At 37.5% G+C, this 26,114-nt stretch overlaps 1 protein-coding gene across 1 annotated transcript; it reads right to left on the reverse strand.

Annotated features, from left to right (window-relative positions):
- Nucleotides 1-1,698: 1,698 nt before the first annotated feature.
- Nucleotides 1,699-26,114, reverse strand: LOC139715352 (coiled-coil domain-containing protein 22 homolog). Its single transcript, XM_071626930.1, has 17 exons — nucleotides 26,026-26,114; nucleotides 24,913-25,084; nucleotides 24,174-24,306; nucleotides 23,216-23,343; nucleotides 20,688-20,772; nucleotides 19,236-19,405; nucleotides 18,095-18,298; nucleotides 15,828-15,893; nucleotides 13,363-13,482; nucleotides 10,420-10,539; nucleotides 9,142-9,258; nucleotides 7,863-7,964; nucleotides 6,727-6,834; nucleotides 5,400-5,495; nucleotides 4,579-4,638; nucleotides 3,570-3,644; nucleotides 1,699-3,017 (listed from the first exon to the last, which is right to left on the reverse strand). Exons 1-17 carry the CDS (start codon nucleotides 26,073-26,075, stop codon nucleotides 2,904-2,906), a joined length of 1,920 nt encoding a protein of 639 aa, XP_071483031.1. The 5' UTR covers nucleotides 26,076-26,114; the 3' UTR covers nucleotides 1,699-2,903.

The raw sequence follows: 26,114 nt of genomic DNA on the forward strand, positions 1-26,114 counted from the left end.
AAATATGATAGGTGTGGAATCATGAGAAGCACAGACATGTATGCTTATTGAAAATGATCCTTTTTGTGAAGAATTTTGCGAGCTTACGTTACATCGGAACTACACTGTACTTTGAATATTACTACAGTTTTAGATAAGTATACAGCACCTATTGATGTGTTTTTGCTTGGTTTAGTTGGGCTGTTAGTTTGTTCAGTAGTTTTGTTTAGTCCTTTCATTTCTCTTTCACACAATTTTTGAAATCTAAATTTGTACTTATTCACAAAACGTAAAGGTTATTCCTTGATCTGTTCTTATTCTTGCTTCTTTGTTTCACATTGACATATAATGGGAACATGTAATAATAAATATATGTACAGTTTGTCTGATCTTGTGAATGATATACTAAGAAAGCAGAAATTAACATGATCTTGTCATTATGAAAGTGGTGTACAGTCTACATGGCTTTCGTTAAACAAACACCTGCTTTGAGTGTTGAGGTTTGAAACACCTCATTATTATAATATCATTGAAAGAAAGTCATAATTACAACACATGCTCACTGTCAATACAATTTATTGAAATATATAGAATGGAATCGATGAGTAGTACATTACAGTGATCAAGAATTGTGATTACAGAAGCATTAAGATTATTCATAATTTCAAAGCCATCTGTGGGTCTCAATGTTAAAAAAATATCTTGACTTAATTAAGCCTGGATGTTTCAATATGTGAATGTGAACCGTAAGGTACGAGGCAAACTTTATGATTCAAATTTACTTCATTTGGTTGTCTGATTAATCTCTTCAACATACAATGTAAGACTTAATAAACTTGTATGAAGCATTATGCTCGCAACAGGTGAATACCTACAATACAGTTGTATACGTAATTCGAAGAAGATGAAACAAGTTGTAAAGCCGCCTCATGGAAAACACAAATGATGACAAGATTCAAAAGGCTACTAATTATTAGCCTGAACCAACAGTATCATGAAAGAACAACTCCAAAGAGTTTTCCAGTTTCACATTCGACACACACTGGAAAAGTACCAATATATTCCAATTCATTGTCTTTCTGTTTAGCACCTTGAATGGATGTCTATTCTTTCAATCTATCAAAACCTCAAAGACAATGTGGTCTCCAGGGAGTATTTCCATCTCTCCTTCAAAATGAACCATCCACCATATACCACATAATAATAATAATAATAATAATAACTCAGTATTTATATAGCGCTTATCAATGTTAACATGTCATTGGGCTTTGAAAACTGGTTTATGGTTTGCGAAGTACATAGCTTGAACAATACTGGATGGTTCCAGACCGTGCAGAGACAATGTGTTCACTCAATGATATAAAAATCCTTCCTTCCTTCCTCCACTTCTGGCATGCCTCCAGATCGACAAAGCCAGCAGCCAACTGCGTTAACAAATTTTGCAGTTGCTGCTGCTAGCAATGTGTAATATATCATTCCTGATAGTTTCCATTAGAGTGATAATGAGAGTTCCAGCAGTAAGTTTTGGATCGGGGAGGGGGGGGGGGCATTTCATCAAACGTTTTGTCAGTTATTTTTTTCTGACAAATTGCTCTTAGCTAATCATATGCAAGGATTTCAGTGGCTTAAAACAGTTTCTCAGAAAAAATATCAGACAAAACACTTGTTGAAATGCCCCCCCCCCCCCCCATATGATGGCAACTACCATTACAACACAGTTATCAGGACCAGCAGTCTTCCCTCATTATGCCAAATTTCCTGATAGCCAAACATTAAAGTATATAAAGATATATAGATGATAAGTTTGGGACCTGAATTTTTACTTGATTGTAACAAGAATGTTGTTATAACCGTGTTGGTTATAATGGGAGTGCACTGTACACATACTCGGTCAACAAATTTCCATTCAACATGGGTGATTTGTCTAATATGAATTTTATTTTCATGTCATTGTTTGAAATTTTAATAACTCAAGATGCAGGGCAAAACATAAGTTGTCATTGGTTGCTAGGATAGTTAAATAGTAGTATGAATGACTATTAAATGGCATTAAAAAAATTCACCAACAAAATTTGATCTGCACTTAACAACTGCATGCACTGGCATGCACACTAAGAACAATAACATTGGGACAAGATCGTTCTTTGATATTCAATATCAGTTTGTTCTGATAATTAAAGCCAAAATGGGCAAACCACTCCCCAAAGCTATGTTCATTGTCTCAATATCATACGGGTTCATTTTCCTCATATCATCTGCTACATGATTGGGCATTTCACAGACCTCCCCTTTCAGAGGATCTTTTCTATTGTAAGACCTATCAAAAACAAAAACAAGAAAACTGAAAATACATACACTGAAGAGGTGAACAACTGAATAGGTGGAATTCTACACAGCATGTATCATGGGAACATAAAGCACACAGAAGGATGGGAACAGTGATGGTTTCTATCTGATTTCTCTCACATTCAGTGCGTATTTTCTCTCCCTCTCTCTATTATAACAGCGTCATTGATGGGGTGAAAAGACCTTGTATCTCAAATTGTTGGTAAAAATCACTTTTCTTGATAAATCATCAGATAATCAGTTAAGTGATGTCTGGTCAAAATCCACACTGTCTTACCCCCAAAAGAAGCCACCACGGCACGTCCAGGGAAAGGCGATCCCATTTGTTACAGTGCTTTGGCTGCCTTGTGTTTACCTATTTTTTTTTTCTCTCCAGAATGTTTGACACTTTTGAGATACAAGATTTGTCAACCCAACAGCATTATATCTGTATATCTCTCTCTCTCTCTATCTTTCTTTATCTATCACCCTATGTTTCTCTCTCTTTCTCTCACTATCTGTTTCACACTCTCAAGCCGTAAATGCACATGTGACCACACTGCCCCCCCCCCCCCTCATCCTGGGCAGGATGGGTGGGGCTACTTTCCCTTGAGTTTGGCAATGAGGGCAGCATTCTCCTGCTTCATCTGTTTGTAGTCTGTTGAGATCTTCTCCAGGTTCGCCACTGTTTTCTTGCCGCTCTCGCTGTCGATCTGCAGCCAAGGAACAATCAATGAAGAAGGAATGAGCTGACAAGATCAGCTGAAAACACTTGAAGCTTACACCATTGTTGATTTGAATGGCGCCATTATTCAATTTGCTGTGGATGCTATGGACTTGTATTTGCTTTGCCCATTTGTAATCATTGCATGCTCAGATGAAGGTCACTACAATGCTTATTCGGCATTCACCCTCTGTTCGTGTAGTACAAAACAGCGATCACTTGAAAATTGTGAAAGTAGTACAAGTAAGGCCTTCATCTTTTGATAGCTCAATTCATAGAAAACATTCTACAGAAATTATTGAGGTACAGATTGTAAACCAAAAAAAGAAATAAAAAACAACAACAACCAAAACAATAGGTGTTTACACAATACCATGTCTGTATGAAATAACAATTTTGGATGATTTCTGGGATTAAAGTGTTGTGAAGATGATCACACAATCATTTGGAGCACATATAGGTAATGAGAGATTTAGAAAACAGGAAGTGGCAATCAACTAGTTCATTATGAATCTTTACCATCCCAAGGATTAATTCTCACCTGGTCTTCAAGCTCTCTGATTTCTCTCAGTATGGTTCCTGTCTCCTCAACTGTCTTGATCAGCTGATCAAAACTCTGGTTGGAAAAAAAAGAAGCATAAAATTGTCAATAACTTATCCATATTGATCCAGAAAACGAGAAAAGAAAAAAGTCAAACCAATCACTCTTTAAAGGCTACATTCATATGAATGCATATCACTCCAAACAAGCAGGAATGTGTACAGATACAAATCTAAATGTCTGAATTTATGTATCTCTTGTCAGTGCAAATCCAGTGGTATAAAACTAAATTGGGCTCAGCAGTAAGCAACTGAGTATTCAAACTAGAAAGATCCCTACTATTTGCTTTACTTCTTTCCACAAACAAATAAACAAGATATAACAAAACAAAACATGAATAGGATGAAATTAAAAAATATTTCATTTTGAAGCAATATCAAGCACAACAGAAATTTGATCCTCAAGGCAGTGAAGTGGAATTGTTTCATCAAGGCTGTACTCACAGAGATGACGAGTAAAGTCTTTCCTCAAATTTATTTACAAAATATATGCATAGTGTTTAGAAAAGATGGTACACGGTAGTCACATTACAGCAAACATGCTTTAAAATGAAAAGTTTGTTATAATGAAGTAAGAATTCCGGTCCTGAGATCACATGTACATTTTATTTGTTCCGTAATACAAAATTTCTGATACAACGAAAGAGAAGTGAAGGTCCCCAGAACTACATTATAACAGGAGTCTCTTGTATTGAATGGATAATACTGACAAATAAATGCACGCCATATTGCCTCAAACCAGTATTATTCACTTTTTTATGTGGCATTATTGCTTCACCTGCCGAGGAACAGTATGAATGGTTTATGTGTTACACTGCAGCACTGGAACAAAAGTGACATCACATACTAGGAAAACATTACGAATGGTTTATGAGTTACACTGTAGCACTGGAACAAAAAGTGTCATCACATCTAACATGCCAGGGTTGGTTCTACATTATTTTTCTCACCTCGTGTAATGCTGCAAGGTATTTGTAAGCTTTCCTCACTGCCTCGTCTTTCTTGGCATCCTGAGGGACACAGGGGGGAAAAAATCACATTTCAAAGAAAACTTTGTTTGTTTGTTTGTTTCTGTTTATTCTTTGAACAGGTGAAGTAATCAATAAGATAATCAGCTGGATTGTCTCCTCAAACTTTAATAGTGGGCCAGACATTAACAATGAACGCTGCACTAACATTACACTAAACTCAATGACTTGCTAGGTTTAAAACATTTGCTCAAAACTAAATGAACATATTATTTTAAATGCATTGACAACAGTGAGAAGAAAACTGAGAGAAAGTGCATCACACTTTACTAATTCTCTTTGATGGTTTACACAGAGTACACTATTTGTAGTTGTTACATACTGAGTGAGATGTACCAAGTGTCTGTGATTCTGTCCATTTGTGGAATTATATTCTTCAGTAGTTAAGGTACTATGAGCACTCTTTGTGATATAGAAATTAGAAGCATAATTGCTGTATGATGCCCAAACATATTTTTACTCAAATATAGACGAACGAGAAGATAAGTATCAAATACAGGCCTTCTGATTTCCCTCATTAGAGAAAATACCAATGCTGTTTTACATCAAATCAAAATATTTGCTGGCATAGACACAAACTGACTACAGTACAAGTATATTCAATAACCTAATAAAGTCATACAATACATACAACACACAAGATCACTTAGTACTTCCCTGATTCTTTGTATTAAAAAAAAAAAATGTTGGCAATGAAATTGTATTATTATACATATACAACTACAATACATATGTCCTCTCACCCTAAATATGAGTTCATCGGTGACAGTAAAGGTTCTGTCCAGTTTGCCAGAGAGTTGATTGATTTCCTTCTGTAAGGTCCTCGTGTCAACCAGAACCTAGGACAGAGACACAAAGAGAATTTCACAGGAAATATAAAAATCACACTCAGAAAGATTTAAATGACATATTGGGGATACAAGGATAGACATTTGAGTGATTCCCATTCCGACACAAGTTGTCCCCTAAGAGGTGACAGAACTTTGCATTTCATCATGGGTACGCACAATAGCTCGGTACTAGAATCATGAAAGGTGGGTAATGTCTTATGAATGATTCATACCTCTTTCGTAAGACATTTTCATATGATACAAGCAAGCAAGTACAATCTCTTATCGCCGGGATCTCTACTTGCTTCCAAGCACATATTCAAAAGTTGCTGAATATCAATGAGCAGCATTTGTAGAGACGTGCATAATCACCACACAATGGAGACATACAAAATTAAAAACAATAACCCCTTTCTTCTCTATCTGGTGCACACTGCAATACCTTTTCAATTCTAAGATTTACATTAGACACAGAAAAATAAATAAACTGGAGGAAGATAAAGTACTAGCTGGTTTTCATACTCGTTGTAACACATACACTTATATGTACATCACCTCTAATGTTTAGAGGCATTTCCTTTCTCACAATGATGCAAAGAATCAGACAGACTCTCTCTATGCAGTTAAGCCTCAAAGTTGCTACACATCATTCTTGTTTTGACAAAATAAACCAATATCTATTTATCTATCTATCTATCTACCTTTCTATTCATCTACCTTTCTCTCTATCTCTCTATCAATCTATCGATCTACCTATCTATCTATTCATCTATCTATCTGTCTACCTATCTACTATCTATCTATCTATCTACCTATCTATCTACCTATTTATCTATTCATCTATCCATCTATCTATCCATCTATCTACCTACCTACCTACCTATCTATCTGCTATCTATCTACCTATCTATCTATCTATCTATCTATCTATCTATCTATCTATCTATCTATCTATCTATCTATCTATTTATTTCCAAAGTGCAAGTTTGACCTCTCTAGTCCTGCAAATTTAGTCACGCTTTATCACGTTCCCCATCAGATACTGAAATTCAAATTGACCTCTCACATGCCTCCTAAGGTTACCACAGACAGGGGATTAATCCTTGTGCACATTGAGAGCCCATTGGCGCAGATCCCATAGCACTATACACACTGTCAAAAGTCTCTGGCAAGGAAAGAGTTAATATCCCAAATAGAAGTACATACAAATATAATGATCTCACTCTACTGGGCTTCTCACTTTTTCAATGTCATCCTTCTGTTTGTGGATGTTGGCAACGATCTCCAGGATCCTTCTGGTGTAAGCTGAGCGGTTCACATCCTTGGCCATGCGTTCATATTCAGCAACCTGCAAGATTGGCATGCACACTAAGAAATTTCATTTTCATTTCATTTTATTCAGATAATTTCTTTTCCTTATTTTTCCCCCTATTTAGGCATACAGTCATAATCATTATTCTTAAAACTCAATCATTCATAAATAATTTCTCAATGGATATCATGATTAATGTAGGTAAAGAGCCATGGAAGCAATAATTATTACTTTTTAGGAATGATGCAACATACAAAACAGCTTATCCTCAGTTCACCAGAACATCAAAGCAAAATCCTAAAGAACCAACTCTTCTTTTTTTCTAAGTGTGCAATGAAGACTATGGCAAAGCCACCAAACTAACTTTTATCCTGAATGATTGCATTGTTTCTCTATCATATAAGAGAGTAACAGAGGTAGTGTATCTTCAAAGTATGTCACAATGTGTCACTCTTATTTGAAATTTCAATATGATGCTTTAAAGAATTTCAAACATAAATAGTTCCCCAATTGTAGCAGTCTTTAAATCACGACTCAAAACACACCTTTTCATTTAACTGTTCATTATCATCAAGAACATCAGAAGCTTTTGCAGTACAGAATTTATGTCTATAGATTTTGCGCTTTATAAATTGATATCATTATCATTATTATTATAGTTCTGAAAAAAGAGCAATACCTCCTCTTTATCTCAATAGTCCTAGACAAACATTACAAGAAATTCAACATGAAAACTGATGTCTTTGTTACATGTATGGTTCTCTCTGTTATTGATGAGAGTTATGAAATATGCAATATCACAAATGATTCAACAGAAATCAGTGCACCGAACAACATGTAAAATGGAAACTTTTGACACCACCCGGGGCCCGTCGCATAGAAGTTATTATTATGGTAACTTTGCCATCCAATGGTAACTACCATGGCAACAATACTCAACAGCCAATCAAAATCAAGAATTCCATGGAAGTTACCATTGGATGGCAAAGTTACCATAAGAGTAACTTTTATGCAATGGGCTCCAGATCTCCTACATGATGCTATCCCATGGACAGATTTCTCACCAGTTGTTTCAGCATGTCCTCCTTGGCCCGCGTTTCCTCGGCAACCTTCTTCATCTTCTCCCGAAGTGCCTGGATGTCTTCTAGTCTCTTCTGGGATTCGGACTGGGGTCAAGAAGAATGGAATGATGACAAAAGAGATGGACATTAACACGGCTGAAAAAAAAATACTGTACATGATTAGACTGATTGATCAATTTGTACACTCTCCTTCAATCTCAAAGGTCCTATTTACCTTTGGGAACAGCGATTGAAAAAATGTTCAAGATATCACATTTGATGCATATGTGTAGGTCTGTTGTATCACAAAACATCTTACCATATGATATTTTTGCTATATAGCCTAAAATACTGTAAAACAAGGAATTTTCGCGTGCACTGTAATTTCGCGAATTTCGCTGGCGCCAAGATTCGCGAAATTAAAATGCACGCGAAAGTCCATGTTTACATTATATGCATTGAGCGCCAGTGGCACTTCGCGAAAATTTCATGCCACGAAAAAGGCTGTCGGCTGTCCCAACCCAATGCCTGTGGACAGGGCACATTTTAAAGTAGATATACTGGTTACTTTCAACACAGCAACTGTGCAACAAGTGCTCAACAAAAAATAGTCAACAGATGGGAGAACTGATATCAATTGGCTATATAATGGCTAAATGCAAATTCACCAGAGTACAAACAAAATTGCAGCTGTTATTCTGAAAACATAGCTACGCTTGCTAATGGAATGAGTATGTGGGGGAAATAGTGTTCATTATAAAACAGCTATCTGATTTCAAGCATGGTAATTGGTCAAAACAACATCTTTTTCGCACTGCACAGGAGTGCAGATGTCACACAAAAAAGGTGATATACCACGCTCACGATATTACGTTGAGTTTGTGTATCATTCATCATGTATTTGATCTAGCATAACCGAGCTCTTGCGATGCTACATCCCAGAATTTCAGTGTGAGGTGGCCTTTAGACTACCGATACCTGGCATTATCATGTCGAAATTCGTCTATCATTCATCATGTGTAATGCCGTTTCTTCCTTTTTTTGGGGGGGGGGGGGGAGAGTTATTCATCAAAACTCGCTATCTTATAAAAGAAATAGCACACTTGTTCCATTGTATGACAATGTTAAGTGCAGTGGACACTCGGTATCTTTAGATGGTGCACACTGCGTACTCGCCTAACAGCTCATACGCAGAGGTGGCACCTATCTAAAGAAATCTCATGTTCACTGCACTCACACTGTCGCACTCCGTGCCATGCGCTATTTCTATACTCCATCGCACCTCTTTGTTGGAGACAGCGTCCCTCGCCTGGCGGTAGTCCTCGATGAGGGGCGCCCTGTGCTCCTCCCATTGGTTCGCTAGACTCACCAGCTGCTTGGCACTCTTCTCCACCACACCCTGGTAACAACAATCATTGTTCACTTGTTGAGGATGAAATGATTTTGCTACAACACACATTTCTCATGGACGCCTGCCGGAGTGTACTCAGGACTAGCCTTCAGCAGGTCAAGACTGAAGACATACGTACATTATTGTAGCATACAGTGTCATTTTCAAACAAGAAACTTTGTTTTTTTACAATAGCACACCTTCCTTGGCATTTGCTACTGAGATATATCAGCACATAAAAATATAGTAGAATATATTGTTATAGTAGCTGTTTAATGATTATAAGTGTCTTTATTTATCATATTGGACAACAAATATGCAAATAATAAAATATTTGCAAAATGAAAATGCATCTTTTTGTAGAGAAGCTACATTAGATGCTCTTCTCATGTCTCAGAAAAATTGGTGTTTGCAAAATTCTTTGTATTTCATTCACATCATTCTGCTATGGTGATGTCATAATTGCCTGCTTTGACTCCAGAACGAGAGAGGGCAGGACACAGCATTGTGTACAGTTCTGGTTGAGGTGAGGATTTAGCTTTAAATGTTTTGCGAGATATTCAGAAACCACTCTATGAGATGTCAAAGAGCATGCAATTCTAAGGGGTATCAAATGTTTAGTTGATGAAAATCGGTTTTGAAATGGCTGAGATATCCAAAAACAAGGTAAAACAAAGATATCCTAATAAAAGGTGTGGCCTGTCGTCTTTTATTATTATCACTTTTTTGGATATCTCAGCCATTTAAAAACCAATTTTCATCAAATAAACATCGAAATCGTCTTAAAATTACATGTTCTTTCATATTTCAGACGAGATTTCTCATTATCTCACTTAGGAATGTTCAAAACATGAATCCCCACCTCAACCAGTACTGTACAGTCCCTTTTTAAAGATTCATTCAGACTTGTCTTATGATCCTCAAACCTTTATCTAAGTGTTCCACTCCTCTATTACGTACATCATTGTACCAATATGTTTATTCTGAGGAAACTTTGCCTATAATTCCAAGAAATCCTCATGTAACAAAGACAAATAAAAGTTAAAAAATTATTTGATTTCAATGACTTGTAGCAAGTGAGTCACACAATGACCTAATGTCACTGCATGTGCAAGTGTGATGTTCCAGCAACCATTTAAGTTTAGTGAGAGTTTACAAGTTTGTCTTTACCTGTAGTAACTTGATGTTGGTCTCTGCATTGGGTAGAAGGTCTATGGTCTTCTTCTTGACTTTGTACGATGCCTCCTTTTCTGAGTTGCTCCGTTTCTTCTCAATCTGCTGTTCGTCCATCTTTTACAATGAAGAAGAAACAGACTGACCTCCATTAATACCTACAAAGTTTGTTTGTTTACATAGATTATCACTCACAGCACATCTCTGTTAACCCGTTCCTTACGGGAACCTGGTTTACCAGGTTCCCGTGGGAGCAACTGATATACGGCAGGTTACCAGGTTCCCAAAATGAAGACAAGGGTGCCTGCTTCAGTGGCCTAAATTCATGTTTCTTTGTGTTAAAATGCTCAGAAAAGTGGGTTTGATAAAAAGATCAGAGTTTATTCTATCAGGATTTGTTCTCCTGCTGTTTAAAAAAAAGGGGGGTTTACATCCATGTACCTTTTCCTGATTTAGTTTTTTGCTTGTTCTGCTGTAAACTCGTACAAACATGTACATAATGATAAAGGCTGAGATCAGTTAGAAATGCGGGTTCGCTGACCCCAGTCACCTCATTCAGGTACCTAGTTTTGTGTAGAACAAATGATTCTGAGAGCTCATCAGCGCACACTCTATTCATGCCTCACACCCGATCAATATTTCCATTGTTCACGGGCACATGTAGTTGACCGTAGAAAGGGGGACACAGTGAACCGCTTGACTGCCTTCACACAGCTGGATTACCAACCTGTGTGCCTCTCTGTCGACGGGCGAAAAGAATCTCGTTTGGGGGCATTAAAGGCACTCAGAGAAATGCGGAAGGAACGGGTTAAAACAACTACAGTTGGGAGAGCCTGTATTACACACTATGCTACCAGTGGGGACTGTTAGAGTTGAACATCGACAAAGCAGACAGCTATGGGATGACATTACTATGAAGTACTACCCAAGCTGAGAATGTGCCAACATCATCTTGCAATTGTCCTAAATTCAGCATACAATGTTTGCATGTGACATCATGCCCAGTTTTCTTCAAAATGTCCATCACTGTTTGTGGATATGTAGGCCTACCCGTCACTGAAGTAACAGAGGTTTTCATTGCTTGCCAACTGGAGCAATTGAGTATGTTGTCGCAGAAGACCAGTTGACTTTTAAGTCCACACAATCTGATAGGCTGTAATTGCATATTTGATTGCTTAACTGCCACCTCGTAAAACACCTGGATTATCAGGCGGTATATTTTGCATTTTGTTTAACTCTTTGTGTACCAAAGTGTAAGTCCCCTGTGTACCACCCTATTCTGAGACTGCAATGCAGAAGTGTTTCTGGTAAAAATTCTGTTTTTCATGGCCATGTACCTTATCACACAAATGTTTATACTCAAAGTGCAGTTGGCAAAGTTGTAGAGAAAATTGCAGCTTTGCTTTGATCTATGTCAATGTTAAGACAGAGCTAGGGCTATGACACTTTAGCAAATTGCAATTCATTGATTGGTTTAGTGTGCAGTTGTGCCTTTGAGCACAACATATATGAAGGTAAGCCATTCTGTATAAGCAATATATTTAGCAAATCTAATTTTTCAAGAATCAGGACTTCCCAAGAATTTCACAAGTGGTAAAATTCGCGATTGTTGAGTACAGTACTAAACAGAGAAATGAACAAGATGTACGTATGCATGTCACATTCATGTTGGGATGAGAGTTAATAATTTTGGGTGTTTTTAAATTCGTGAATAGCATCCCACTTGTGAAATTTACGAAAATAAAGCCCTCACAAAATATTGGGTGTATACAGTAGATTGAATCAAGCATTGGAACATGGCATACACAGTAAAGCTGATAGGTCTAGATCCTTGCTGCTACCCTCAACCAGTATCCATATCACAAATTTTTATCCTAATCACAATCCTGAACATTGATTATCAACGTATTATCCCTGTCCCTCAGAGTCTGGACATACCATCACTGAGAATCGGAAACATGTAGAGTGTGATATGACCAAATGGCATTCATCCTATATCTTACAGCAACCAGTTCTACCCTCTATCTAATCTGTGAAGTATTATCTCATTTTCAAAGCATTGTGTTTAATCGTACAAGTTTACCACCCTTCAATGACTACATCAGGGTGGACAACATGACAGAACATTACAATCAGTGTATGTTGCTGATGGTCTTGTGTTTACAGCACCATTATGAAAACAGTATGCAAAGCCCATGTGTAGCAAAATTTCACTTTGGACTTTGCTGCTAACACTACCAACCCCATTTCCTATTTATAAATACATACAAAACACACATACCTACGCCTCACACACACATCCACACACACAGAACAAGAAAGCATAATAACAGGGACAAATCTGAGCTCTCTCATCCTATCACTTTGACACTCACATGTGGTAATCCTACAGATTACACAATCTCCACAGTATCATCATCCTTATCTATTGCCAGGTACTTCTTGCCTGGATCAGTCACAGTTGTGGTATCCTTTTAACATCATTTTCTTTCTCTTAGCAATTCGTTTTTCACCACAATAATCAGCTCAATAAAGTACAATCTCACCCTTTTATCTAGCACCAATCGGGGCCATTTTTCACCATAAAGGGTTTTTTTCTTCATATTTGGTATGTATGTATTTTTCCTCTCTATGTGATCTTTTTTAATCATTTTTGTACACTGAACCTAATGTGTTATGTTTCTTCTACATTGTCTATGCAGACTTGCAAAATAATAGGCACAAATTGTTGAGCAACTTCCTTTTATCACCATGTTGAAATAAAATGAAAATGAAAATAAATTTATTTGAATGAAATGAATCCTACCCTCTGCTTTAGGGGAAAAGAAATATCTGCCTAAATCAGCAGTCATTACAACTGACAGTATCTCCATCCCATTGCCTAGCAACAGCTCCAGCTTCCACAACCCTGCCTCCTCCTCCTTTTAAAGGACATGTTACCTGTTGCACACTGGCTGAAAGTTTCTTGGATTCTGTCTCCATGGACTCCAGCTGTGATGTCAGCTGGCTCAGCTGCTCCTTGAGCTCTGTCTGTTCATCTTCTCGCTTCTGTCTCAGTTCCTAAGGTATAGAAAGAGAATTATCAAAAAGTTACTTGATATAGAAGAAGAATAAGAAAGAGCTAGTTCACTATCACAGTGTGACCTCAGAAAGCATGTCTCACCAACAAACTCACTGTACATTAATACTAACATATCGAAAATGGAATTAGGTTTAATAATCAAAAAGATGCCTATGTTTATCAAAATATGGCCAACAAAGTAACCAAACATTAATTGATTACTGTAGCAATCTCAAAATATAAGGTGGTGTGTGTCATTGCTTGGATTCTGAAGCTGAATCTCTACACAATTCTTCCCTCAGATTTAATAACTGTAAACATGCAGAAGATAAATAAATGCATCAACAAGTAATGGTGACATATCATTAATATCCTTGTCCATCTATTTCCCCTTGCCATTGTTTTGATTGATATCACATTTTGATATGGAACATAAAGATTTCTGCTCCCCCTCCCTCTCTCTCTCTCTTACTCTCTCTGTCATTTTATTAATTTGATGGGGTTTGAGTGGATGATGTTGATATTATCTATGTTCAGCTATGAATCTTCTTTTTATACTATGGTTTAAATACAGTATTTGCAATTGTTCAAATTTGTTTTGTTTTTAACATGTACAGTGCATGTATGTACATCCTCAACAAAATGAGAACAGTCTTTGAATTGAATTATAATGGCACTACTCCTATAATCACTTGATGCTGCTGTTGTATGTGCTGATCACAAAGGCTTTGCTACTGTAAATCATTATCACTGACCATGGTTCTTTCATACATTCCCAACATGACAGATTGACACCATTAGAGTATGCTTATTCATTGTAAATAGGACAGACCAACAAGCCACTTCGGAGTTCCACATTGTACATGAGCAGAAAGGTTTTAGACATTTATTTATTTTTTTATCTCTTTTTTTCTTAATGAGGTAAGCATCAGTGACAACTAATCGTTCATAATGCAACAGCACATCGACATGACAGCAAGCTTGGGAGTTAGAAATGTTAAAGATAATAAAAAGTTTTGGTACCTCAAAAGTGTCCTTGAATTTCCTTGTCTTAGTTTGTGTTTCAGGTTAAAGTACCTTTCATATAACTAACACTGTGAGACTTACTCGCCCCAATGTGCTCTCATGTCTTAGTAATCATGCAATTAACTGCGATCAGCAGCCCCATACGCATAACGACCAGCAGTCCCATACGCATAGCGTAATCGGGCTTCGCATTGTAGCATTCAGGATCATGACAGATTTAGTATCGCAGGGTAAATGTCAACTTAAAATCCCATAAATTCTTCAATTTGAAGACTTACCAATTAATTTGAAGTATTGAAAACAGGCTTCGGGCAACGTTTGGTTCTGCCTATAGTCCCTTTCTGTTCGAATTGATGACTGAATGTGACTTGGTCGACAGGACCTTAGGAGAGCTACATACAGTACACTGAATACTACAGCCAGTGCATGCGAACACATCACATGCACACAAATTTCAAATCCATGAACGGATAAGATGTTTGTGTGCGCATGCGCTGGCCATGGTATCCAGTGTATGTAGCTCTCCCAAGGTCCTCTCGACCGAGTCACATTCAGTCATCAATTCGAACAGAAAGGGACTATTGGCAGAACCAAACTTTGTTCGAAGCCTGTTTTCAATACTTCAACTTAATTGGTAAGTCTTCAAATCGAAAAATTTTTTGGATTTTAAGTTGACATTTACCCGCGATACTAATTCTGTCATGATCCTGAATGCTACAATGCGAAGCCCCATTACGCTATGCGTATGGGGCTGCTGGTCGCAGTTAGCTATGCGTACAATGGGCTGCACGCTGTTGGTCGCAGTCAGTGGTTTCGTACAATATTTATCGACGCTGGTCAGCGTCGGCTCTGGTACGAAACCATTATTGCATGATTACTAAGACATGAGAGCACTTTTGGGCGAGTAATTCTCACAGACAACGTACTTTAACATGAAACACAAACCAAGACAAGGAAATTCAGGGAAGCTTTTGAGGTACCAAAACTTTTTATTATCTTTAATATGATAAATTTGTTAATACGTTCAATGCAAAATAATAAAATGGAAGCTTTCCCAAGTTTTAACTGATGGACCATTCTGGTCACTTGGTCTACGCAAGGTCATTTTTTGTTTGAATATGGTTGATGAATTCCAGAAATTATTACGTCAGGCAAGCTAATGCATTATATTGCTTTGAAAAACAAGTGAAGTGCCTAAAACCAATTGAGAAAAAAAAAATGCCATTTGCACCAATGTGCGCATGAGCTATTAACTCTGAATTGGCTATTTGTGTCACAGTACAGACAGACTGGGGGAAAAAAAGAGGTCAAAGGTCACCTCTTCAGTGTCCGCTCTTGGCAAGCCTTCACCGATCCCAATCTGAGCCGCTGTCTTTTCCTCATCCTGTTTTTATAAGGAAATGAACAAAAAATGACATTTAGTCCAAGTATATCATTACATCTAATGATAGCACTGCAGTCTTGAAACATCACATCGCTCATGGAAAATTGAGACTGGAATAACATAGACAAAAGGCTCTTCAGAAGCATGAGAAGGACATTCACATTATCTTACTTTATGGTTTTTTTTTTACTTGAATCTTAAGATCAACTTTTAACAGAAGAGAAACAAGACATGAACTCATCACTGGGATAAGTTGGTGATATAGCAGATTCAATATAAGTCACTCGTGATTATCATCTTTGAAACTAGATAATTCCAGATCAAAGCAGTTCATTTAGGAAAGTACACTATTTTCAGAATACAAATAATTGCACCCTTGTATACCTCAATTTTGGCTCTTGTTTCCACCGCAAAGGTGGTGACATACGGACTGGAAGTTAGCTTGAGATACATTTGTCTTGTCAACTACTACATACACACACAATTTGGGCTCACTTGGACAAACAGTTCCTGAGAAACAAAACAATCAATGGATATTGCTACTGTTTTAATCAGGAATCTAAATCAAATGAGAAAAAAAATGGTATTTCTAACTTAGGCATGCACAAAGTGGCAATAAACATTTGCATGCAGACATTTTTAAATGCTTTAATTATTGTCTGAAATGCACACAAAATTGGTCAGGAAGTTATTTTGAGTTCTTAACTTGCTTGCAATATTGTTGCATATGACTTGAAGTCTATGCAATGAAAATAATAAAGAAATGACATTTAGTTATAAAGAAATAATCATTTGATGCCATCTCAAAAATACTAAATGTGACCCTGCACCTCAAAACAAACAAAAAATCGCCAGACATGAATTTTTAGTTAAGACCATATTCTGAAAGAGCAGACTTTAAGCTTTAAAATGATGTATAAATCAAATCAAATGGACTCCCCTAACCTATCTAAATATTGGAAAGAAAGCACAAACTCAGGAAAAGTGTGAACTGAGAAAAGAGGCTCTGAAGTACAGTGTCTATTCAAGCGCTTAATCTTTACCAAACTGTGCTGACTGTGCGATGAATGGGACAAAAAACAGAGAGTAAACCACCAGAATAACAGCAATGAAGAGATTATGAGATTAAACTGAAATTAAGCATGCCTCATAACACATGCCGACCATAATTAATGCTAACTTTCAAAGCAGTAGCACTATCCTTTCAAAAGTTATTAGAGTTGAAAGTGAAGAGTGTTCACAAGGTTTTTCAGAAATGAAAAAGGGATTCTAAAGACACACCTAATCACACTATTCTACCAAAAAAGTTCGAGATAAACTGCTGAAAAAACACACTTTCCTGCTCGTTTTATGATACCAAATTTTAGCATAATGTAAAAGAAGACCCGCTCTTTCAGAAAATATGAAAAAGTCAAGTTCGGCTAGGTTAACCCATTTCACTTATTTTCAGTCCTCACGCAAAATCAGTGTGTGCGACTTTATGTTCGTTTTGAGGTGCACGGTCACAAATGGTGCTAGAATGGCGTCATACACGAGTGATTACGCTAAAAAGATCAGATCGAGTAGACATTGCCACAGACATCTCCATGGAAAATTTCATGTGAATTGCTTGGTCATGTAACTTGAGATAAACATAGCGCCCACAAAATTTGCCAGAAAGAAAGAAAGATACTAAAAAAAAAAAAAAAACAGAAGAAAGATTCCTCACAAATACAATTGATGATACACTGATAACATATCGCCTAATGACTTCAACTCTGCAGATTACAGTAGCCTTGACTATGGAAAACAGTACCTAGTAAGCACATTAATCATTTATCTTTCTAGAAATTTAAATTCTACTTATTTATCTATTTCTTTTTTTGCATAGAGCTATTTTCACAAATAAAAATGCTTTTAAATCATATCCTTTTTTTTGGGATTCAAGATTAACTGAAAGTTTGTGAATTCTCTTCGACAGTACAGCATGTCTGTAGGTTTTCGGCAATATATTTTTGTGTATGGCTTTTTCCCTTGTGTATGCCTTTTGGTGTGTTTCCTTTTTTCATTGATGGCAATCAAATTCAAATTTCTAGCTCTCCGAAACATACACTTGACAATCATGCTTCAATCTGGATGATACACCATCACCTAGTAGTACCACAGGACTAAATGATACTGAAAAGAAATAAACACCAATATTTTGGATGCTGGAATCTGACCTGAGCAAACTGCAACTTCTCTGTGTGGGTGAAGCGCGAGCCCTTCGTGCCCTTGGTGGCGCCCTTCTGCCCCAGGAGGTCCAGCATCTGCATCAGGTCGGCGGTGGCGCTCTTGCGGTCACCCTGCTCCAATTTCTGTAGCCCCTGGCGGAGCTCGCTCACCATCCTCTTCATGAGGCGTTCCCGTTTCTTGGCCTTGTACTCCTGTGTGTGTGTGTGGGGGGGGGGGGGGGGGCAAGAGAGGAATAGCATGTTGTTTACTTCTATCGGGAGCAAATCATCCATGGTTTAAAAGCGACAGGAATGAAATATGAAATTTATATCTGAATGTGTCCAAGGAGACTTACCCCTCTTCCGTTCAAAGATGCTGAATGAATCATTACAGTGGTTTATTAGATGGACTCTCTCTCACTCTCTCTCTCTCTCTCTGATTGAACAACATCAACATATAGAGTTCAAGGACAGCTCAAGATGATTTTTAGAATTTTGCATTTGAACACCTATGAATTGGTTATACTGGGTACAGAGTTTCAGAACTTATTTTGATTGGGATGAAGAGTAAGGATTGCAACTGATTGACAAATTGCCCTATATCGAAGTAAATAAGCACTGAATTGATCAGTGTTTTAGTAGTAGCCATGATAAAAAAATCATGGGCGTACTTAATTTTTTACTCGAGCAGGATTTGAACCTCCTGATCACCGGACAGGCGTTATCTCCACTAGACCACCGAGCTTTCGCTGGACAGCAAGTGTTGGTTCTAATCCTTATACACTGTAGCATGCAGCAGGTACTGCTTTGTTATGCAAATTCATGAAATTCTTCCGTCAAGATGTTTTCATTGCAACTGATTGACAAATTGCCCTATATCGACGTAAATAAGCACTGAATTGATCAATTCAGTGCGGAAGAATTTCATGAATAGGAATAAGGATGTTTTCAAAATTTGTAATAAATCACAATGAACAAGGATGATGTCATAGCAGCTTCCCTTTAATGGTTTCAGAGGAGAGAGCTGTCATCTCTACAGCGTCACAGCAAATACATAATTCATGGCTAATAAAGACAGGAATGAAAAGAATTTCCTGCAAGACTTTCCCTGTGTAAACAACATACCACCACCTGATTCTAATTCCAATACCTCTTGCGACAGCCGAGATGGAAGACCTGTTGTGTTCCATTCTGTCTCCCACTCCTGTGCCGCAGTTACCGCGGCAGCGTTGCGTTCCAACAACGAGGGCACTATGTCCTCTTCCCTCGCTGGCTGATCTTTGACCAAAGGCATGTGGTTGTTGTAGTAGCTCATGATGTCTGTGAAATGAAAGAATGTCAGAAAGGAGGTGTTACAGCATCAATAGATAATATACACATGTACCTCAGACTGGGGGAAGCACATAAAAATCATATGTATGCACCATGAATTACCTCTGGTGTTCATGAAACACATACATCCAAGTTTTGGGAGTGATTACAAAAATTTCAGAATTTATTTTGGCATCATATGCATTACGCTGCATTAAAATGACTCAGAATGTGAAAGATGCTATGGCTGATGTCTACTTTCAAACATAAACTCACTTTGAAATTTCTGTCAGTCAATGACATTTTGCTACAGTTGTACCATCACCTCACATACACAGTTAATATTTCACTCAACACCGATCACAATTTCCACAACCTCTGTCATTCATTTCACACACACTTTCTTCAGTAACAAAGAATATCTATACAATTGTTTAAATTGTTTAACAGCTGTGCAAGACACAGTATCAGTCCTTTTGGAATTATTGCATTATCTAAAAACTATATATGTTTATCTAGGTCAAGGCAGAAGAGAGGATGAAAGTGGTTCATGGATGTATAATCATTTAAGAACTTGTATTACACAGTTTTGCAATGCAGTGCATGGCTCAGCGAAAGAATCAAAATGATCATGACGAAAATTCTCGGCAGTTGAGACACCTGATTGGTTGATTTCAGCCACATAAATTGGTGAGCTTTCAGAGAAATGCCAAACTAGAAACATTTGCAGCATGAAGCTTAAAGGGGAAGGCTAGTAACTGATCAGTGGGAATCAGTGGAAATGCTGGGAGATGATTGTTCCAATCCTTATGGGATTCATTCAAGAGTTCATTGTATATCTATTGTTGTGTGAAAATGATTTGCTTCAGAACGGTCTCATATTCAAGTAATGTGCAGATTAATGCTCCGTCACTGACCAGGGACGCTAACCTGGAAGCATTAAACTGCACATTACTTAAATATGAGACCATTCTGAAGCAAATCATTTTCACACAACAATAGGTATACAATGAACTCTTGAATGAATCCCATAAGGATTGGAACAATCATCTCCCAGCATTTCCACTGATTCCCACTGATCAGTTACTAGCCTTCCCCTTTAAGCAAATTTGAGCTGACAGCCTTTTTCTGGATATAACACTTTTGCAAACACCAACACTTTTGTGTTTATTTTGCTTTCATGAATCTTTGCCCAGGCAAAATTCACCAAAGTTTCATGCATGTGAGAATTTCTAGCTTTACAGTATCATTTTCTCATGTCAAGTTTTAAAATCTATGTATGATAAACAACCTTTGGGAATCTTCCTGGTGAGGTCCCCCAAACCTTCTGGGACGGCCAGAGGGACACTCCTGAAGGCATGGCTGCCTGATGCTCCCTGTCAGAATCAAAAAATAAATAAATAAATAAACACACACACTTTATAGGCATAATTCACCATTGGCAGATGAAACAAAAACCCAGCATCAGTGCTTTAAAATAGTTCTAAAATGTGAGTTAAGGATAGAAACATCCATGGTACAAATTTAAATCGGTAAAATTAATGTTAAGTATTGTTAAATAAACAAAATGTGAACAATAGTAAAATAATAAAAATGTTTCTAGACTAAACCGTCTTCAGTTACGGTATATTGAGAAAAATACGGACATCTCTTTATATTTCAGGCTTTATTGCAAAAAATTTTATATGATAGGATGTTCTGCGAAACAACACACCTACACATATGAATTAAATGTCATATCTTGAAAATTTCAATATGCATATCAACATCAGAGGACAACTATTTGATCATGTTTTGAAACCCTTGGTTTTCAACAGTTTGTCTCCTCAGTCATCCAAGACAAAAATTGAGGAATTCAAGTTCACCTTGAAAGCACTTTTATCTTAAATCTAGAGTTACATTCTTAACCCGTTGAGGACTAGTCCCGAGAATACTTAGGCAGGTGCCTATGGGAAATGCATGTTGTAGCAAAATCAGTCCGTCCTCAACGGGTTAATTGTGACATCACATCCAAACTCTCATCGTATTCATGCATCCCCCAGACCTTAATTGAGAGGATGTAGAAACACTTCTCAATGGCACTTTAGTAGTGGATACCTTTACTAGTAGCACCAGTGGATGTAAATGGGGCTCTTGTTTACTCAACTGAAAAATGTGTTCACAAATGGGACATGAAAAATTGATGATATCTACACCCAAAAGGATGACACCATCAAGGCAGAGAATTCTGCAGTAAACTCCCAATCATTGTAAATGGCAATGTGATATCATGTTTTGGTAAAATGTAAATCTCACTGAATTTTACAGAAATTACTTGATATGAATACTCAACTGAAAAATATGTTCACAAGTGGGACATTAAAAATCTACAATATCTACACTCAAAAGGATAACACCATCACAGCAAAATTGAGAATACTGCAGTGAACTCCCAATAATATCACATGGCAATGTGGTATCATGCTTTGGTATACTGTAAAACGAGAAATGTTCGCGTGCATTTTAATTTCGCGAATTTCATGAGCGCCAAGATTCGCGAAATTAAAATGCACGCAAAATTTCTTATCTACACTATATGCATTGAAAACAAGAGGCAATTCGCGAAAATTTCTTGCCACGATAAAGGCCGTCGGCTCCAATTCGCGAAAATTTCGTGCCGCGAATATATCATGTTTTACAGTATCTCTCTGGATTTTGCATAAATTACTGTACATGAATGCACAAGAATTGCCAAAACAACTTCTCCTACCATCAGATCTGGATATAACAATATAATGGGGTTACCTACTTGAGTTACCTCTCTTGAATGTCATTATTATTATTCAGGCTTTGATAACCACCGCTACACCTGGGTGAAGGGGGAACTTTGTGGGTTAAAAAATGTTGTCCAAGGACATACAGTACTAGTGTATGCACTTGGCAGGCAGGACTTGTCCACTATACCACAGATACCCTACTTGTGATGAAATAATACCCCCATGTAATTGCTATGGAAATGGTGAAAGTGCAAGATTTATCACACTTTTCTCTAAATCTTATCAGTAAATTGTCCCATCATTTTATGCCTGTCCAACTGCAGAGTGACAACAAACCTCAAAAGTGGATGCCAGGTGTGAGGCCAAATTTCAAAGGAATATGTAGCCACCCAGCTCAAAACCCGCAACGAGTTGCAAGTTAGGATTCTCCGTAACTGACCACGACATGTCAGTTGGGTAGACCGAAACAAATTTTCAAAGTTTGTCTTCCCTGGAAGAGCAATGTTTTCTCTACCTCTGTCAAACTTTGATGGCATGAAATAAATATAAAATCTGGAAAATAGCAGTATTTTCTAGACCACTGTTTTTCTTTCTTTTTCTTTTTTTTTGACAGGCACTGCTTTCACTAGAAAATTTGAAAATGTTTTCATGGCTACTTCTGCACAGCATGCCTGAGTGATTCTAATGTTTAACCCATTGAGGACGAGGTGATTTTGCTATAACACATGTTTCCAATAGACACCTGTCTGAGTATCCTCAAGATTAGTCTCAATGGGTTAAATCCTTTTTTTCTCCCTTTTCTGGGAAGCTGCACCTCCTAACTCTCTCTTATTTCAATCATTTTTTTAATGGGTTAAGATGGTCCAATTTAACAAGTTATGTATCATCTTAAAACCTAGAACTTACTCATATTGTCTTTTAAACTATGTGGAAAAGTGGAAATTCATTTTGGCCTACTTTTTGTAGGTTTTGAACTGGGTAGTCACATAATTATGAAGATTGGGTGGACACTGCATTACACCACCTGTGGTATAATATAAAACACCAGCAGAAGCCAACTGACCTCTCTATGCCACTCCTTTGGCCCAATCCATCTGACAGACCTCCTCTTACATGGCGGAGGCACCCATGGACACTGGAGCTGGCGTGAGATTTCTGCTGATATCCTCCGGCTCAGCATCGCCGATGTTCCTGTTTTGATAAATCAAAGAGAAAAGTATCACGTTTAGACTTCCAACTCTGTGTTTCTCATTTCACCCCCTACTCTCTTCCTCTCCCTTTCTCTGCTAGAGAATAAACCTGTCATTTCAGTCTATCACAACATAGGTTACATTTAATTGAGCATCTTGATAAGATCGATTGTTTGAAATAGAAAATTAAAACTATCCTGTTTAATGATTATGGTACCTATATTGACCAGCATGAACTTTTTCTACTTAATGAAATTGTAACAATTACATATAAATCTTTATAGATCAACAACAGAGTTCCAGCATCCAGAGGAATTAACACATCAAGACTAAACATTCAAACATTAGCAATCACCACGCACATATAATTATAAAAATTTCCTTTAATAAGATGGCAATATAATGATATCCAGGAAAGATTACAATGCTTCTTTTTGGCCATCAATATTTTGACCCCTTAATCTATGATAATGTTCATCTAAATGTGCCCATTTCTTCTGCAAATAAGGTCTATTGAGGATTACTCTTTAGCATGTAGGACAAGGGCACGTACAATGGTGCATGTCCAACGTGACAGTGAAATTAAACAATAAAATAATGCATTTGTTTGTATATATCTATACATAAATGTGTATACAAATATTTATATGTATGTATGAATGTATGTATATGTGAGTGTGTATAAACCACACTTTCCAGATGGTTTCTGTAAATCATATCTTCAAGAATCTTTAAGAATAAGGGAGTGAGATTAATCTGAAGAAGCAAAATAAGAGAACAAAAATTGTTGCAACCTATAGATTCCTTCTAATCAAAGTTTTTGTACTTTACCTAATGGCTCATCTGTGCTTGCTGCAGACTCCTTGGGCAGCTTCTCCACCAGAAACATCATGAGTCGTCGGATGTCAGCCTCGTTGGGGTACAGGAATGTCTGATAACCCATGTCGCCACGGTAACCAAGAGACTGAAGATGAAGACAGCAAGGATGTAAGCATTCATTATATCATTCCACAGCTGGGCCATTTGCATTTTTAAGAACTGCAATGACTTTATGTGGTTTATAAAAAACAATCAATCTAGAAAAGACTCAAATTAATATTGTGATGAAGAGAAATGATGAACGAAATGGACAAATTTTACTCTAAAAAAAATGTGTCTTTTCCTGACAAAATTGCGAATGGTATCTTTCAGTACAAGGAAGACATTTTTGTGATGCATTCATCATAACCACAAAAATAAGATGATAGATAGAATTGATTGTTTTGAATGCCTTGCACAATCCATTGTGTACAAATGGCAGGTCACGATTTCTGTTTGGTGTACAGGTGTGTATATGGCCATCATTATGAGAGTGACTCCTACTCTGTTGTGTATTACAATCTTGTGGATCTTTAAAAGGGGATGCCTTTTGTTGTTCCCACAATTCATAACTCTGAATTCTCTCTATTTTAATCTCACCAAAATGCAGAACTTTTACTACAGGCATATGATTGTTTTCACCATCTTGATCACACATGATAGTACCTATTTTCATGGAACAGACTAACAGCGCATATGGGCCTCCTCTTACCTGCAATGCATTCGCCAGATCTGTGCCCAGTCTGAAGCGAGCTGACATACCCGGTGGCAACGAGTGGGGCAGGTTGGTGTTGGTGTCGATCAAACGCAAACATCGCACGGTCGCCTCTACAACATGCTCGGGGGTAAACTGGCGAAGAGTCTCGATGTCTTCATCCAAATCACTAGGAAGTCAGAATTAAAATGAAATACGTTACATCACTTACATGTACATATACAGGGCTCGACATTAGCGATGGCCTGGTGGCCCCGAGTCCATTAAGAATTGATGTCGGGCCACCAATTTTTTGTTTTGGTGGTCTAATCGGGCAACTACAATCCAAAATCAATTTTTATATTTCCTATAGTATTATTTCGTGTGAGCGTCCTGCAGCTGCATCCAGCACAGACAGTGCACAAGCCATGCAAGCTAAGTAGGGATTATCAGAGCGAGCTTGCACACATTCAGGAGATTTCTGTACATGGCGTTTTATGGCATGGCTTGCACGCTGTCTATGCTGGATGCCACAGGAGTCACGTACGTCACGACACTTGCACGAAAGGCACCCAAAAGGCTGGCGGATGCCGGAATTCACAAAGAAAGTGAACCTGTACTATCTACAAAGTGATTAGTTTACTGACAAATTCTAGTACCTACCTGCTCTATCAATGTGGAATGATAGTAATTTGGAATATGTGCACAAGATCAGGTTAGTTCTGATTTTATTATTCTCTTCATGAATAATTGTAAAATCATATTAGACTTCACTTTCAATTATAGGGCTGATTCGTGCGTGGAGAGGTGAGAGCCACACAGAAAAAAAAAAAAAAACACCAAAAATTTTGAGTCGGATCAGGCCAGTAAGTTGCGGTAGCCCTGCATTGAGCAAACCTGCTGGTACCTGTGTTTTGGTGAGTCACTGCACTTTTGTCAAAAAGCGCAGACAGAATTTTTCTTCTTCATGGTCTTAACGCTAGAACGCTCTACCACACAACACAAAAGTGAATATATGGGATCACAGGATATGCCACACAGACCCTCCCCTTCCGGTCAATTATCTCCCGATCTGGTCCTACTACCTACGACACGAAATAAGGTCTACACAATACTAGTTGAAATGCTTACCAGCCAATTTCCCGAAATGTGTGTATGATAATGTTGTCAACTTCAGCCATAATCCCTCCTGTTTAGCTCTTTTCCTTGTAGAATTTTAT

The sequence above is a fragment of the Diadema antillarum genome, unplaced genomic scaffold (assembly GCF_040938485.1).
Source record: "Diadema antillarum isolate AM-2024a unplaced genomic scaffold, OU_Dant_1.0 scf00000047, whole genome shotgun sequence".
NCBI classification, from domain to species: Eukaryota; Metazoa; Echinodermata; class Echinoidea; order Diadematoida; family Diadematidae; genus Diadema; species Diadema antillarum.

What these genes read in the sequence shown, in the direction of transcription:
- LOC139715352 (XM_071626930.1), bottom strand. Translation starts at nt 26,075, where the DNA reads ATGGCTGAAGTTGACAACATTATCATACACACATTTCGGGAAATTGGC. An exon ending in AGAAGTTGCAGTTTGCTCAG is followed by an intron (nt 15,894 to 18,094) that starts GTCAGATTCCAG and finishes TTATAAAAACAG; the next exon opens with GATGAGGAAAAGACAGCGGC. An exon ending in TCAGAGAGCTTGAAGACCAG is followed by an intron (nt 3,018 to 3,569) that starts GTGAGAATTAAT and finishes CCTTGGCTGCAG; the next exon opens with ATCGACAGCGAGAGCGGCAA.